Source organism: Micropterus dolomieu, linkage group LG18, assembly GCF_021292245.1.
Source record: "Micropterus dolomieu isolate WLL.071019.BEF.003 ecotype Adirondacks linkage group LG18, ASM2129224v1, whole genome shotgun sequence".
Lineage (NCBI taxonomy): Eukaryota > Metazoa > Chordata > Actinopteri > Centrarchiformes > Centrarchidae > Micropterus > Micropterus dolomieu.
This window is the reverse complement of record NC_060167.1, coordinates 27,341,545-27,358,904: the sequence shown is the minus strand read 5'-3', so window position 1 is coordinate 27,358,904 and position 17,360 is coordinate 27,341,545. Positions and strand designations below refer to the sequence as shown.

Below are 17,360 nucleotides of genomic sequence, written 5' to 3'. Positions count from 1 at the left end.
ATATATAATCTCTCTCTCTCTCTGAGAGAGAGATATCTAGAGAGAGAGAGAGAGAGAGAGAGAGAGAGAGAGAGAGAGAGAGAGAGAGATATCTATCGATTATATATAGATATCTATCGATTATATATAGATATCTATCGATTATATATAGATATCTATCGATTATATATAGATATCTATCGATTATATATAGATACAGAGAGAGATATCTAGATATAAAGAGATATACATATGTATCTATCTATATCTATAGATATCTAGATAGATATCGATCGATATAGAGATAGATAGAGATGTATGAGAGACACAGACACGTATAATTTACCAGAACATTGTGTACTTTTGTGGACAACTAGCCATGGAAATTGGAAGTACTTCAGACTGTGCTGACTTTAATCTATTTTACAGGTTAAATACCATCAATGAATCCGCTTCTTTGATGTCAGACATCAGCTATGACCAAACAGATGACTCTCTGGTATATTGATCCATTCTCTTAAAAGTTTTACTGTACATTTGCTAGAAGTGTGACAATACGCTTAGCTTCAGAGACGATACATGATATTTGGTTTACGAGAATGAGTAGAGACACTATTTTAACACCATTTTTTAAGAAATCTTCAATGACAAAAATCGGCGTTTACAGACACTGTTCTGTCTCCTAGCATACCCACTCCATCTGTGGCTGACTTCTTAGAAAAGGCAACAAACGGTCTGACCCGCTTTCAGTGTTTCTGTCACTCGTTTGTGAGAAGGCGATTAAGATAGTCTCACCTACATTTGGAGTGCACACACATTCAAGCCTTTACGGTAACTGAAACGAAGCTGAGCGAGCTGCCTGGCAGGTTAGCGACTTGCGCAATACGAGAACCACATACAACATTTATCATATTGGATCATACTTGATGAAGTTAGCGTGAGGATACACATGACAACGTCCGGTTTTCAAAATAAGGTGTCTATATAGTATGGAAATAAGATTAATTGGATTATATTCACAGAAAGTATACAACACATTGCGTGTGTCCATTAAAAGTAAATGGACACATGTAATTTACTTTACCGGACCCTCTTGGGCCTCGGACGGCACCATAGTCTCTTCAAATCCTGTGTAAAATTTAATTTATGCAATGGTAAAAAAAAAAAAGGCAAAATAAATGGGAAAATGTGGTGCATTTTGAATCGTAGCTTTCTTATTGTTCGTGTCTTGTCTGTCACTTTTTGACATTTATTGTTTCCACCGGGTACCCCAAATACTGCCACAGAAATTATTTCAAAGTGGCATGCAAAGGGCGTCTTCTATGCTAATTTCACCCTCACACTCCATCATGCTGATATCGTGAGACACGGCTTCAACTCAACGAAAAATATTGTCAGGTTTTAATATCATGGACCGTCACACTCCAAAATATTTGCTGGTTGAGGATCAGTTAGTGTAATAAATAGTGTAATAATAAAATCATTTAATGTATAACAGTATTCATTAAGTTAAATTTATTAAGTGCTATGGCCTGTCTCTCCACCGTTCCTGTAGGACTGGGATTCCTCTGCAATGAAGACAGTGAGACTACGGAAACGCCAGAAACGAGTGAGTCATGTATTTACTCAAATTTGAAATGGCTGCCTCCTTGCATGCACTAATGATTGATGGATTGATTGATTGATCATTTGTTTCAGGTTTGGTGTAAAGGCAGTTAGTGGTTTGAGTCATGTGTTTCTGTACATCAGCACAACTTTGTCCTGCTATTTGTTGTACAGTTTTCAGCAGCCAAACCATGAGAAACAGCGTTTTTCAAAGTTACTGTACATTTTAAATCCACAGCGTTCCTCCAGAAAACTCTCTGAGGTTCCTCCACAGACAGTGAAGAAACCTCGCTCCACTGGATGCACGTCAGATAGGGTAATGCTCACAGCTGAATGCACTATATAACACTTTGGAAATTTGGAAAAACAGTCTGTGTCTGTAAAACAGCGATGGGTGATTATGTCTTTTTATTAAAATAGCAGACAGCTAAAATGGCTGTCAAGAGAAAGTAAACCTCAGTATTTTTTTTAAAATCAGTTTTGTTGAAAAGAGCATAAAATGTGTTTTTTTTCTTGTATGAATCAGATGAATGAGTCTATAGTGGCCAAAACCACCATCACGGTTCCTGTCAATGGTGGTACTGTGGAGGCCATCTCCACCATTGAAACGGTGCCTTACTGGACACGCAGCAGAAAGAGTGGTGAGAATTTTGTTTTTTGATCCTCTTTAGGTGACCATACAGCAGAAAACAACATTAATAACACTGTAAACCCGATGTGTGTTTGAAATAAGTCCTTTTGCTTAACTGGTTCTGGGATTTTACCAACATGTTATTACTTCTACAGTTGCTCCATCATGGGGTGATACAACCACTACTGACCAATCTGAGGCTGCCAGTGAGCCTCCCAGCACACCAGTCTCAGATTTCTCAGCCAAACTCCGAACCCCGAGAGCTAACAGAGGAGGAAAGAAGCACCAGTTCATCCCCAAAACAGTAAGGCTGTGTACTTTGTTGTGAAAGTTAAGTGTTTCAGATTTGGACTGTATGTCTGCATGCACCAACACTACAAGCCGGTTCACCGTGTTGACGTGCTGCCACTTGAAGTATCTACTCACCTTGTGTTCCCTCTGTCACTCAGGTGATCAAGTCTGAGTTCTGTGTACCATGTGGAAAAAAAACAAAGTTTGGCAAGATGTACCTTCGCTGCCAGGATTGCAGAGTTGTGGCCCACCCAGAGTGTCGTGACTGCTGTCCCCTGCCCTGTAATCCTGTAGCCGTTAGCACTCCCATCAAGAACACATTGGTAAATTTTTCCCATTGCTTCACAGTATGTTTCCACTTCATAATCTTCATTACCTTTCATTATTTCTTTTTTACTACTTTCACGTTACCTATATATAAATTGCTGTAATTTCTGTGCAGACCACCCTGGCTGACTTTGCTCCAGTCACCTCTCCAAAGATCCCAGCTTTGGTTATCTACTGCATTAAGGAGATTGAACACAGAGGCCTACACGAGGTGAGACAGACGTCATTAAAGTCCTTGTTTGCTTGTCACCTTCACGTTATGCTCTGATCATTTCCCTTGAGCGATTACAGTAGATCATTTCTCTCTAATTAGTTATCTCATTCAGCAGTACGGTATCACAAGCGGTCAGACAATGAAAGCTGCTTTCTTTTATCTTTCCCTTGGCCCAGGTTGGCCTATACAGAGTCTCTGGCAACGAGCGGGCGGTGAAAGACCTGAAGGAGAAGCTGATTAGAGGAAAGACTCTGCCTCCGCTTAACAAAGTCGAAGACATCAACGTCATTACAGGTGTCCTCAAAGACTTCCTCAGAAAGCTTCCAGAGCCGCTGCTCACCTTCCACCTCAACAAAGCCTTCATGGAAGCAGCTGGTGAGAGATGGTTTACCAGTGATTGCTGTATCTAAAGTGTCTTACGCGAGTATTAAAATTGAGTGAATTAAAGAGCACAGGAACCTACATGAATATTGAATAACTGATGTTAATGTTTTTTTTATTTGTTTTTTGCAGAAATCCAGGATGATGGCAACAGCCTCGCCTTGTTGTATCAGACCATCAGTGAACTGCCTCAACCCAACCGAGACACTCTGGCCTGCCTGATGATCCATCTGCAGAAGTAATTTTCCTTACATTTCAGCAGCCCTTTGTTTGTTTGATTCTGTTGTCACTCCCATCTACTCCCATTGCCGTCCACCTATTAGACAGGACTGGTGTAAGTCCAAATTGTGTAAGATTTGAGACAAGAGTGAGTAAGTATGTTGTAACCTACATCTCTGCAGTACAGATCAGCTCTCATTGTAGTTAAGATGAAATGTTCCATCCCTCTCTTTTAACAGGGTCTCTCAGAGTGTGGATACCAAAATGGATGTGAACAATCTGGCCAGGGTGTTCGGCCCTACTCTTGTGGGTCATGCTACTCCTGACCCAGACCCTATGACCATCCTGCATGACACAAACAGACAACCACGGGTAAAGTGAATGACTGCTCTAATGATTCATTACATCTGCAGCCACAGTCCAGTGTTTATAAAGTAGCACACATTTTTTATTTATTTATTTATTTATTATTATTATTATTACAAGATCATTGTTTCTGTCCTTTTTAGAATTGTTATAACTACAAATACTGGATTAATTTAATATCTTTCCAGGTTATAGAGCGCTTGCTCAGTATTCCAGCAAACTACTGGGGCCAGTTTGCTTATCCACTTAATACAGGCACGGACAATGCTCACCACGCTGATACTCCAGACCACAAAGGTACGTCCGTGATTGATGGTGATTATTAGAATAGAAGTTTCCAAATTAATAGCATGTGAATAAAACGACGGGTTCTATTTAATTTTTAATATCTGTTGTGTAAATGGTACACATAATATGACCAATAAGAGATTAAAAGCAGCTTTTTTCATTTAAACTGGTGATATATTGATCTTTAATCTGTAGTGAGCATACTGGGACCAGTGACCACTCCAGAGCACCAGATGATGGCCAAAACACCATCCTCCAGCTCGCTGTCCCAGCGCATGATGCACACCCTCTCTAGTACCACCATGTAAGCTCAGTCACACTCTCACACAGTTTAATAAAAACCAGAGAAAAAGCAGGGCCACATTCTTCCAACATGGCCGAGCCTGATCCAGGCTAAAGACCTTATTCATTAGGGCTGCAATTTCCGATTGTTTTCACTGTCGATAATTTTCATGATTAATTGATTAGTTGTTTGGTCTATAAAATGTTGGAAAATTGTGATAAAGGTTGATAAGTGTTTCCCAAAGCCATAGATGACGTCCACAGATGTCTTGTTTTGTCTACAACTCAAAGATATTCACTTCCTGTCACAGAGAAAAGAAATCACAAAATATTCACATTCTATATTCACTAGAAATTTTGACTTTAAAATTAATAGTTTAATTAATTTAGTGCTTGACAACTAATCGATTAATCATTGCAGCTGAGTTAGCCAGAACAAATTGTCTTGTTAATTACCATCTAGTTATTTTATTAATTTTTTTATGTGGACAGTAAAAACTATGCTAAGTACTTGTATGACAGGGAAAGAAAACTTTACGTAAAATTACACTATAATGGTTTTTAATTCTCAAAAAATGTTTTCCTTTCTAAAGGGATTGCTTTAGAAAGCATTGCTGCGTGGACACTGATCTAGATGCATGTGTGGATATAATGCAGTGGAATGTAATGGAAATTGTAATGGTAATTTTAGTCACAGTAGGCCTTTTCCACAAAGGCTTGTCATATACCACTGTCAGTGTAAACAGCTTGACGCTAAGATATCACAGGTTCGGTTTAATGTAAAAGGATCCCACACTTGTTAACTCTGTGGGGAAATGCTCCAGAGATATTTTAAGCTTAATGAACTCAAAAAATCCAAGCTCTTGTCAAAATATCAACAATCAAATGAAGCAAATTAAGTTATGAATTCCTGTTTTTTACCTCTAAACATTCTTGTTCCACCTATTGCTTTTGCCAAAATAATTCTTACTAAACTTTTCTAAAATTCTGTCTACCCCCCCTAACCCCCGATCCCACCTTTTAGATTTGGGAGCAAGAGCAAAGCAACATCTGCCTCCAACCGCCAGGGCAACTTCTTTGCTTCTCCACAGCTGAAGTAATGGCAAAGGAGAAAAATGTTCACCCATATTGTACTTGTGGGTTTCTTACTGCAATAATAGAATATATATTCACATAATCATGTGGGAAAACTATGTGCAATGTTAGCATGTAACAGTTTTATTACGTCAGTTTCATTATTAAGTATTTTAGGCAAGACTTTCTAACCAGATTTTTTCTTTGAAAAGATTCTCGCACATGAGTGTTTATTTTTATGTCTTTAATTTCTAATGATTTATCATTTACTAAAACTGTACTGACATCTATGTGATTGTAAGAAGTTTGAGGCTTTGAAAGGTAACTACTGTATTATTCAATCTGGACTCTATTTCCCAATGTTTTCGTGTCTATGTGACTAATGAAGAAAATAATATATTATTGCTGCTGCCTCGCTCAGTTACTTTGTTTGTGTTATTGTGACTTTGTTGTTTTAAAGGGTTAAAAACACCAAAAGTCGCACAATCACACAAACAAGCTAACCATTCGAGGCAGTGGTAGACCAGAGAGGTCTGGTGGCTTTGAACAGCATAAACAAAAGGATCCAAGTCTGTCAGAGGCAAAATTACGCACTTCAGTGGGCGCAATTGCCTGGAAGAATTACATTGCAGGCCTCTTTCACTGCCGCAGACTGCAAAATATTTTTTACTAACTTGTCACATAGACACAAAAACATGAGGAAAAAAGGGTCCAAGTTGAAAAATACCAAAGTTACTCTTTAATGACCAAGCAACCATTTGATACCAATTCAAGGATCACTATGTTCTACTTTGTGTTTAACATTTTGATGTCCAAAAGTTATGCATTCACTGGTGTTTGCTCATCTTTGAACCTGTGGTTGTAACCACAGCGCCAGGGGTGCTGGAGCACACGTGAACTACAAAGCTGTAGTATTATTGTTGTTACTGGCCAGTGTCTCGTTCTCTTTTGGGTTTGGTTGCCTCGTCGTTGTCCTAAAACTGACATCTTAATTGTTTTCATGATTTAACATTAATGTTGATTATGTGGTGTGACGTATACCAATCATGACAAATTATATACTTTAACAACACTGCAGTGGACACTGAATGGGGAAAAATGTTGCATTTGCACTGTATCTATGTAACAATCTGAGTACACACCACTAGAGGCTGCTGTTGCGCCACATTTGATATGCAAGCCTTAACCAATGAAGATGACCTACTGTATATTCTGCACACAACCAGTCAGCATGACTGACATACACTCATTACCTTGATAAATCAACAGATCATTGGAAATACTGTTAGTTATTCCTGTTACCTAGGACAGTTAAATCAGTATTTTATTCCTCTCACAAGCCAGAGATCTGGGACATCTGTGTGTCATCACAAAAAAATCTGGAGCTTGTTTAATTTATGAATGTGTAAACTGATATGCATGCAAACTTGCTGTATTTGTATCTACAGTAGCTTTCTTGTACAGTGACATCAGTAATGCAGAAGAATTGACACTTCCTCGGAGTACATTTCTTTTTCTTTTCTTCTCCCATTGTCACCTTTTAGCAGCTCCAGATTTTAGTGTGATGACTACATTAGTGGTTCGTTCAGGTATTAGTTATTTAGAGGAGAAATGTTCAAGATGACAAAAACTAATTGACAGTATTTACTAATTAAAACCAAATCCAGCCATATTGTGCGTACCATTTATCTCCAGAGAAATGCTACATTAGGTTTTATACATTCTTGTGCTTTTATTCCATCATGATTCTGTTTCTCTAATGAAATGTTGTCTAACTGATGTAGTTCCTTTCACCAAAGATTTTGTGCACTGAATGTTGACGCTAATTTCTTTGTCTAAGCTCAAATAAGATCACACAAAAGTCCATGGTGGAGCGGAAAAATAAAACATCAAAAGACTGGCTCTTTTGTCTTGCTGCCTGTTGTTCATGCATGTGGGGCAAGGAACCCTGCTGACCCCAGAGCATGTGAGGCATATGTGCGGGTTTTGTTTCCAGCAATTCAACCTTTAAAAAAACAAAACAAAGAAAACCCTCTCACACGTGGAGTCTGATTAGTGTTGCCCTATTAACTGGGTATTTTGTTAATGCCTAATTCACAAAGCCTAAAACTTTCATTCATGTTTAATACTGCATCTTCATTTCCTTGGTGTAAATTGAATGCCGGCCATTGTTATTCAAGATCTTTAGCAAAAGAGCAAAAGCACAGCACTAGTTATTCCAAAGCCGACGTGGCACTGAATGATAATGCAATTTGGCTCATTGTTCCAATAGTCATTACAGCTATTTCCATAATCTATCGGGCTGAGTGGGCAGGCGATGAGGTCCAACATTATTATGAATTAAAGCAGGGATCATTTATACATCTTATAGTTATTCCATTAACAGTTGCTGTGGAGAGCGCTAAGCCAGGCTGAACCCATTGACATACATTTTATATGGCCTCATTCAACACAGCGCTTCGGCAAAACACACGCGAGGCCCTTTGAGATGGAAGCCCAGCTGTTTGGGGGAGAAATGAAAATATGGTGCACAGAGTCCCTCCAAATGAGTTTGTTCTCACTTCCCTTCTTTTTCACACACACACAAAAAGCCACGAATAACTGCAGAGAAGACCCTCCAAAAATGTTTGAATTTCAAATCAACATTAATAGTTCATTAGCCTGAAATAAGGTCTCCTGTGTGTCGATCTGTCCTCTCATTGGGGGATTGTGTGTTTATTTATGCTGTACGGTGCAGCATACGCTCGGCGGCTGCAGACATCAAACAGCTGGCTGTGTACAGTGTGTCTCTGTAGCTCCATATTCCAGCACGCCCCAGTGTGCAGTGATAGAGCTCCACTCTGCTGTGGGACCAACAAGGGCCAAATGAGTAACTAGTCCAATTAAGAGCTCTTAAATAAATTACAATGTAAGCTGGTAAACACACAACAACAACAACGGAACTATTTAATTCCTCTATTTATGGAGTGAACTGCAGGCAGTGATGCCAAAGGAACCAACCAAACTATTACCATCTCTGGAAGCTGAACAAGATCAATACATTGTTTAATTCATAATTATTATTATTGTTATCGCTGTTATTGACTGATTGGAAATACAGTCAGTGCGTGTCAAGCTCTGGCTGTGCAGCATAGTGTCTGCAGCGTTGCTTGCTTGAGGTCAGGACCAATAAAGTCAGCACCTCAGAGATGTTAACTCAATAACTGGCAGTCAAATCCACCCGTCTGATCATATATCTAATCAATACGTAGGTTTAAGGTAAAAAGCCATATTAGCCACTAGACAAATGGTTGCTGCATGTCTTGTGCATGTGCAGTTGTCATATGAAAGACAGTGTTTTACATGTTTTGTCACTTGCTGGGGGGCATTTCAACTTGCTTGCTTTGTGGTTGTTGTGGAACCTTCTCACTCGTTTGGAATATATACTGGCTGGATTAGGCTAGGCGTCACGCAGGAGCAGTTTGTCAGGTTTAGACAACAAAAGTGTAACGCTGCAAATTCATAAACATGAGGACCAGGGCTGCTGTAGTGCTTCCTTAGCAGGCTAAGCATGTGCTTGAAAAGTGGCCATCCAGATTTGTTTCTGACTCTGTTTTCAGTGAATTATGTGACAGGCTGTGTGATCAATATGCTTTCCATTTGGTGAATTAAACATACAATGCTGAAATACCAAACTATGTTCTGCACTAGGCTTATTAAAAGCCCTGATAAACAAGACGAGAGTCATTGTCCAATCTACACCCACCTAAAGCCAGTGAGCTTTTTAACTGCAAATAATTGTCTGCCTTGTTGGCTTTCAGTGCTCTTGGTCTCTCACTCTATCTCTTCTTTGGCATCATCCCTCGTTCCCTTTATTTTTCCTCCCCTCTGCTCCCTGTCCACCCCTCCTTTGAATCGAACCGCCGTCTTAGCCGGCTACCATGCGTGGTCGATACCTTGTTACCACAGAGAAATCAATTATCTCGACCAAGCAGCAAGGGAAAGAGGCAATAATGAAAGAATGCTCCTCCTTCCCAGACGATAGCCGTGGTCATTAAATATGAATTTATCATTGGCTGAGGAGATTTATGGAGCAAGATGTGGGCCCTGAGTTCACACTCTCTTTACAGCATAAGTTCAAAGTCTGATTACAAGTGTAAATTAAACAGGTAACAGGTTGTCAGGTTGACAGTATTATATCTTATAGCTTAAACTGGGACTTGATTATTTCAGCCACTGTATTCTGGATGCAGTTGAAACAGAGATGTGACATTAAATTCTCTAAAAATAACACTGCCTGCAAATAACAAGAATGTCTTCTTACTTGTTCAAATGACACACCTTTCAACCAAATGACTGGCCACTGAGGGGGAAGTGAAGGACAATGAAACACTAAAAATGGTTTAGCATCTGTAAGGTGTAGTGTATACTGAGTGCATGAGATGCCATCGCATTCATGGACAATGCCGGTTCTTTTCAATGTGATGTCTGAGCGCCACGCAGGTGACAGTGGAGATGGCAGTGATGGCTGACAGGTAGCCGGCATGGCAACCATACCTGCCCAGTTGGGTCTGTAATGAGCCGTTCTGAAGACTTGTGTGACAGCTGCTGCTAGAAGTGGAAAACAAAAAAAATCCCACACCACTGCCATCACCATAACTGGAGAAAAAGAAAAAGTGCAAATGAGAGGGAGGAAAGGAGGGAGGACAGAGCGCAAAGGGAAAAATGTGTACTTCGGGCTTGCTCTTAAGGCAGCAATAAATTCCATTTTAATGGGGCACCACAAGCAGTAGCAAGCACTCAGCAGTCTGTTGTGTTTGATGCCAAATTGTGCAGAATAAACAGATTTGCTGTGCAGCTGGTCCAAACACACACTTTCTGTCTCTTGCTCTCGCTCTCTCTCTGAGTTGCTCTGTTCCCCCGCCACACACACACACACACACACACACACACACACACACACACACACACACACACACACACACACACACCATCTCCTCATTCCCCAACTCCCTCTTCACCCCGCCCCCCCAACATACCAGACAAGAATTAGACAAATCATCACAAAAAGATGGCAAGTGCTTTGATTTATTTTCTTCCACTTAACTGAGTACTCATCTCCAGCTGTCACGCACACATCTAAAGCAGCGTATTTGTTTTAACAGGGAAAAGAGTGAGCTGCGTGTCACTAATGAGAAACAACATGCCACATCTGGCTCATTTCCCCCTGAGAAGATGAGTCTTTGGTCATCCTGCACAAGTTTATCGTAGACAAAACTGCACACGTTGTCTGAAGCCTCTGTATTCTGAAACAGCAGGGCAGGCTGACCACACGGTAGGTGATACTATAATGCGAAAAGAGAAAAAAAAGATGTTGCTGGCTGTCAGGAATCCCAAACTAACTTTTAATGTGCTTAAAATAAACTGTGACAATGCAAGGGAATTTATGTCTGTATGCAAGGACAAGTGATGTTCAGAGCATTAAAAAATGGGTGAAAGTTCTTTTCCGTTTTGCAGTGTAGATGTGAAATTGATCAGAACAGCAGTATCTCTGGTGTATTAACAGCCATGCTAGCTGCTCTGAGGATGTGCTATGGCACAGCAGCGCTTTGAGTGAAATACTAATATTAGCAATCACCGAAGTTATTACAATTCATTCTTAGGGGAACATGAATGTGTGTACAGAATATCATGGCAATGCGTCCAATAGCTGTTGAGACAGTTCACTCAAAACCACAAATCCAGGTCAGGGGATCATGAGGATACATCGTCTGGGAACAAGAGGCTATCTGTATGAGATTTTGTGCCAGTTCATCTATTAGATGTTGAGATAATTTACAGGATAAGAGAAAACTTGCAAGTGGCGCTAATGGCTATCCATTCAATGGTTCTAAAGACATTTAACTACAAACCAAAAATGTCAACCTGCTGGTGGCACAAGCAAGAACAGTCAGGGGACCACCCAGTCAGTAGAATTCATCCTCTGGGGACCAAGAATATAGGCCTAATAGGCCTAAAGAGTTGGAGCTAAGAGAGACTTGAAGACTTGGACTTGGAGACTAAAACAAACTGCAGTGACACTGAACAACCAGGTAAGAACACGTAAATACAGACTAAAAATGAATAATTAAGAGATCCAATTGAAGAATAGTGCAAAACAGCTTTAATAATTGTTGAGGTATTTCAGCCTGGATCAAAGCGGTGGTCTGATCAACAGGCTGACATTGCCATCCATAGAGCCATGCTGCTAGCATGGCTAAAAATAATTCTTCAAAGAATAAAGATCTTCAGCGATAGGTTTCCTGCCAGCGGAGTGACACCATGGCTAGTGGGTGCATCCACACACACACACACACACACACACACACACACACACACACACACACACACACACACACACACACACACACACAGATGTACACCATTTACTGCTGCCATTGTTTCCATGATTTATGTTTTTTTTTGTTTTAGAAATCGAGCTCTCACATGTGCATGCGTCACACAGCTCACACACAAAATACCTGTATACATGCAGCTGGGTATTTGTGTGTGCCCACCTGCATGAGTGCATCTGAATCCATGTAATTGAATGTGAATGTGTGTGCACGGATGCATGATGTGGATATGAAATAGTGTGAGAGGGGCTGTGTGAATGTCTGTTTTTTAGTGAATGTGTGCACTGACCATGTGTGCAGGTGTGTGTGTGCCTCTGCCTCTGAGTTTGGGATTGTTTTTTCTGCATGGATGGACTTAATAAATAAATAAATACTGTATATATACGATATGATATACTCATATCTTCTCAACCACACACCCCAAATCTCATTTCTTTTGTAGTCTCTTTTCATGAGCTTCACTTGTACCATACCGCCACATCAATGGCATTATCAATTGGTTTTGTCAATTTAGCTAAACTTGAACTTTAGCAATACATTATTAAGTTGATAACCTGCACCTCCTGTCATGATGCTTCCCCACAGCAAAAAGGCAATAGGCGCCCTTAAACAAGTTTGATCCGAACCTCTAGCATCAGAAATACCACTGTGTTGCTACACATCAAGATCATTTCAGTTTTTAAACACTTTTCAACATTCAAAGTTGAAATGAATGCCCCACAAAAACATTTCAACCTGAGCACACTTTTAAAATGCTTCCTGTGATTTTACTTTTGGCCACTAGAACACGCTGTTGCACCCTGTTATCCACCTTGTCATGAAGCCACTCTTCTCCTGCCGAACACACCCATTAATTTCACCCATCTCCACAGCTCTATCATGAACGGTTCCCCCGTGGTTGTTAGGATATAGGAGCAGTACAGGATCGTCAGTATTTGTATCATTTGCACCACTGAAGCTTTCATTCGAACTGATAAAGTTTTGCTTTTACTGTGGCAGGCTTTCTCAGATGACAAGTATTTTACATCTTCTTCCTCTGTATTTCGCCTCCAGGGGTAATATCCAGTTGGGTGGATCAGAGTTCATACATAAATGTAAGCTGAATAGCCACCAGTGTATGCAGAAGCCTTATTCACACGTGTAGCTAATTCACATGTTCATGGTTTCATCATAACTGTAAGGTCGACAGCCGTTTGCGATTGTATGCCTTCTCCTTTTATCACACCCTGCATGTGTTAGTTGATATATATCACTAAATATTTGACAGGCAGCTGTCACTGTTGTCCATTTTCCTGTGATGTCCTGTTCTTGCTGAAAATGCAGGGCAAAGTGCGCACACAGCAAGTAATAAACTGTAAAGTGACTCTGAATGTGCTGTACTGTGTACATTCATCAAATGTATTATTTCCATTTAGTCAACATATATCTTTAACTGTTTCCAGTGTTAGTTTCAGCTCAGCTTGATGTGATACATGAGCACATTTTTTAGGACAGTCCTTAACTTTAGATCACTCTTAATCATCTTGATTAACACTGGAATTTGAGACACAGTGACAGAAAAACATTCTAAGCTCTACTGTATGTTTGATCTACGTTTGGTCACCACTGATAGAATCTCTCGTGTCCACATAAAAAAGCCACCATTCAGAATGCTAACTTCGACCTGCCAATTATATCAGTGACTCCTCACACAGGCAAAAACCTGGTGCCTTTCAATTAGCAATCAAGGCTTCAGTGATAAAGGGCCAAATGTGGGCTCTTTTTTTTTTACAGGTTGATGTTGGAAGTTATATGAATGCAATCCCCATGGCTCCATACCCCTTTTATACAAGCAGTGGAGGAAGCATGTGGTGATGTGGCTGCTGAAGCATATCAGGGCTGAGTTGTCATACCAGGCGATACTTTCCCCGCTGGTTGGTTAAAGAGGCGTTGCCTGTGATGCTAGCGAGGTCCTGTGGTCAGATAAAAACAAAAAGCATGATGCAGCCCAGTGTTCATAGTATAATACATTTAAAACCCATGGTACCAATTTGCAACAGGCTACTGTATAGTAGGGGGGAAAAAGCACATCAGTTGATCCTTGTTATTCTGTTGTGTATGTGTTTAAACATTCTTTTGAATTCATTGATTCCTTTGCAAGAGTTTTCTCTTTCTTCGACATGTTGGATTTGCGTTTGTGACAATGAGCCACACTTTCAGAAAATGTGTCTAAGCAATTGAAAACTGTAATAGCCTCTGTCGACGCTGCATTATACATCTGCACACACGTTCGATATTACAAAAGTGTGAACAAATGGAATTTTGGTATTCTCAGAGCTTCATCAAAAATTAAAAATGTAAAGTCTGTTCTGACAAATAGCGCCATTGGCAATATCTTTAAAAATTTACAACAAGCTTTGACCAACCTGGTTTAAGACCTTAATAAATTGGTTCTCTCTAGTTTGTGACAATTTGTAGATGCAGAAGAGTTGGCTGTTTTAGCTGTTAGATTTCTACAAAAAGGATGAAAATAAGTTTTGGATACAGCGAGTGAATAAATATGTGTGCCAAAATTGGGTCTCTCTTGCCTAAATTTAGTCTTTTCTGGGGTTGACTCATATTGAGACCTAACTCTATGTGTTTCCTTAAATCAAATTGCAACTTCCTCTCTTAGAAGGACATGCAAATACAACCCTCAGAGCAGTGAAATATATCAGTTGTGTGGAGACTGTCAGCATTGTCTGAATAGCAGTGAATTTATGCCCAAACCTTTTCTCAGTAGATCACCATGGAGCAAGAGCTGGAGCTTTCTGACTACGCCACTATACATGCGCATGGGAGACCTGAAACAAACTACTGTGACACTGAACAGTCAGGTAAGAACACAAGTAAATACAGGTTAAAGAAGAAGAATTAATTAAATGATCCAGTTGAAGGACAGTGCAAAACAGCTATGTTAGGGATTACACCAATGATTAACTGCCTTACTATTTCAATCATTTGATATTAGATAATGATAAAGCATCAGGGAGCACCCAACAAAGATCGGTTTTGTTGCTCAGATCACTGTCCTGCAAGAACTTCGATTTAAAGATGTTTTGCGAGGAACAAGACCAGTCGCCTTACATCAAAGTGGGATAAAATTTTGGAGAGGGGTCAGATAGCAGTGTCAGTATCCTGAATTACAGAATGATTGCCTGCACTGTGTGTGTGTGTATGTTTGTGTGTGTGTGGGTGTGTGCAGGCACAACATCCACAGAGAGAAGACTTCTCAGAATTGGGATTTTAACTTTAGGAGTGTTGTGCATCATTCAAGCTGCTCTCAATGTCTCCCTGCACCTTGCCTGTAAGTTGTGAACAACTATAATTTGTCTTACAAAATGCAAGATAAGGAATTGCACATCACTGCAATCACTGTGGTAATATGTTTCCTCTGTGGAATGTTTTGCAATCATAACCCACAATTTCTGTTTTCTGTCAGTTTATTCAAAGGCAGATACAGATCAGTTTCCTGTCAACAGCTCCATAATAGCAGAAGTGTGCCAGATTGACCAGTCTCAGCAGAATTCAGCCCAGTTATGTTCCTGCTGTAACAACCTGATGAGGATATTACAGAGGGAATATCAGGCCTTGGAAACAGAGAGAGACCTCTTACGCGACAAGGTCATTCAACTGACTGGAGACAAAACTAAAGAGGATGACTATTTCCAGGAGTCTGGTTCTGGTTCCCTGGAGATATTCCTCTTTTAGAGAGATTAGCATATACAGCTGAAGTTCCCCTTCGAGGGAACTCGAACTGCGTTGGTTACGACACTATGGGAACGCCTCTAGGCGAAGCAGGTCTGAACGTGAATGAAATCACTCCAATCCTATTGGCTTGTTGCTAGAACGGTACGGTGTGACGGAATAACCGGAGGAGTATAAAGCACACCTGTACACACTCATCATTAGCTTTTTTCTATTCAGCAGGCGCTCTGTATGTTGTTTGAAGAAAGCTCCAGTCATACAAGCAGTGTGTCTTACCTGAAGAAGAAGTCTACGAGCATGTCCGGCAACCAGATGTACAGAAGGTGTGTTTTTTCTTGCCCTCGGTACATCACGGATGGAGATTCTCATGAGATGTGTGTCTCATGTTTGGGGATGGAGCACGCACGGGCAGCTCTCGAGGGGGCTGCCTGCGCCCGTTGCGAAGCCCTTTCCGTGCGGGTACTGAGGTACAGCATGGCTCTCTTTTCCGAGGATGGCCGGATGTGTTTTCCCCGTGGCGCGGGCCCTGCGGCCGCTGAGGCGGCCCGGCGGCCCGGCGGCTTCACTCATGGGGTTCACAGCGTGATCTGTCGGAGGATTTCGGGACGGCTGAGGCTTTTTCCCGACCTTCATCCGCTGGCTCCGACGCTTCCTTTCCTCGTTCGGGAGCCCGTTTTCGGCTTCTCCCGCTCGCGGTTTTGGATCCGGAGACGCTGCAGCAATCCGACTCCGAGGAGGCGGACGTGCTCAGCGCACTGGACGATGACTTCCGGGTGTCGGGGCGGCGTCATCTGGCCGCGCCCGACTATGACGTGCTGCTGGAGGTGGTGACTAGAGCCGTGGCTAAGCTCAACATCAGCTGGCCACGGGAGGAGCAGACACCACAGGCTAGTGGTAGCTTGATGAAAGGTTTCTTAAGCACCACACGCCACCTCCACGCCGGTCTCTGCCATTCTTTCCTGATTTACATGATGAACTGAGTAAATCATGGGCAGACCCTTCTCTACATGGCTTTCCACACCCCGATCACTGAACTACAGTAATGTGATGGGGGTTAGGGACCGTGGTTATGGGAGGATGCCTCGGGTGGAGGATGAGCTTGCGAGCTATCTCTCCCCTCGACTTGCGTCCTCCCTGGAGAAGCCGGCATTACCATCCAGACCATGTCGCACCACATCCACGCTTGTGGGGAAGGCATACATGGCAGCGGGCCAGGCAGGTGCGAGCTTGCACACCACGGTGCTTCAAGCCTACCAAGCCAACCTGCTACAGGAGATGGTTCAGAGGGGGGGTCCCTCCGAGGAAGATCTGGCAGGAGCTTCGCAGAACCACGAAGTGTTAGACGCAGTGCGAAGCGTTCCGCCAGTACCTCCCTCGCCGGTCTGGACCCAAGGCAGCTGAGGCTGCCAGGCGTAGGTCCCTTCCCTCTACGAGCTCCTACGGAGAGGAGGGAAGCAGAGTGTCGCTTCTCGGGGGCCCCCCGAGGAGCTGGGGCAGCGAGACGGCGCTCTCACCCTCAGCCGTCTGAGAGACGCGATATGAGGACCGTCATCCAGTCCCGACGGAGCTCAGGGAAGACCGGGGTAGGGGAGTCTTTCTCCCC

At 41.8% G+C, this 17,360-nt stretch overlaps 1 protein-coding gene across 3 annotated transcripts in view; it reads left to right on the top strand.

Annotated features, from left to right (window-relative positions):
• The window catches only part of LOC123956883 (rac GTPase-activating protein 1-like), a 10,904-nt gene extending 3,347 nt beyond the window's left edge, over positions 1-7,557 (top strand). For 2 of the 3 annotated variants that reach the window (XM_046029388.1, XM_046029389.1), the window contains 13 exons: positions 409-478; positions 1,535-1,588; positions 1,823-1,900; positions 2,111-2,225; positions 2,371-2,519; positions 2,665-2,829; positions 2,949-3,044; positions 3,224-3,422; positions 3,561-3,666; positions 3,887-4,019; positions 4,202-4,310; positions 4,497-4,605; positions 5,608-7,557. In XM_046029388.1, coding sequence (XP_045885344.1) covers positions 409-478; positions 1,535-1,588; positions 1,823-1,900; positions 2,111-2,225; positions 2,371-2,519; positions 2,665-2,829; positions 2,949-3,044; positions 3,224-3,422; positions 3,561-3,666; positions 3,887-4,019; positions 4,202-4,310; positions 4,497-4,605; positions 5,608-5,683 — 1,459 coding nt within the window. In that variant the 3' untranslated portion in view covers positions 5,684-7,557. The remainder of the gene's footprint in view (positions 1-408; positions 479-1,534; positions 1,589-1,822; positions 1,901-2,110; positions 2,226-2,370; positions 2,520-2,664; positions 2,830-2,948; positions 3,045-3,223; positions 3,423-3,560; positions 3,667-3,886; positions 4,020-4,201; positions 4,311-4,496; positions 4,606-5,607) is intronic. The other variant, XM_046029387.1, reaches the window with a different exon arrangement.
• The last annotated feature ends 9,803 nt before the right edge of the window (positions 7,558-17,360 follow it).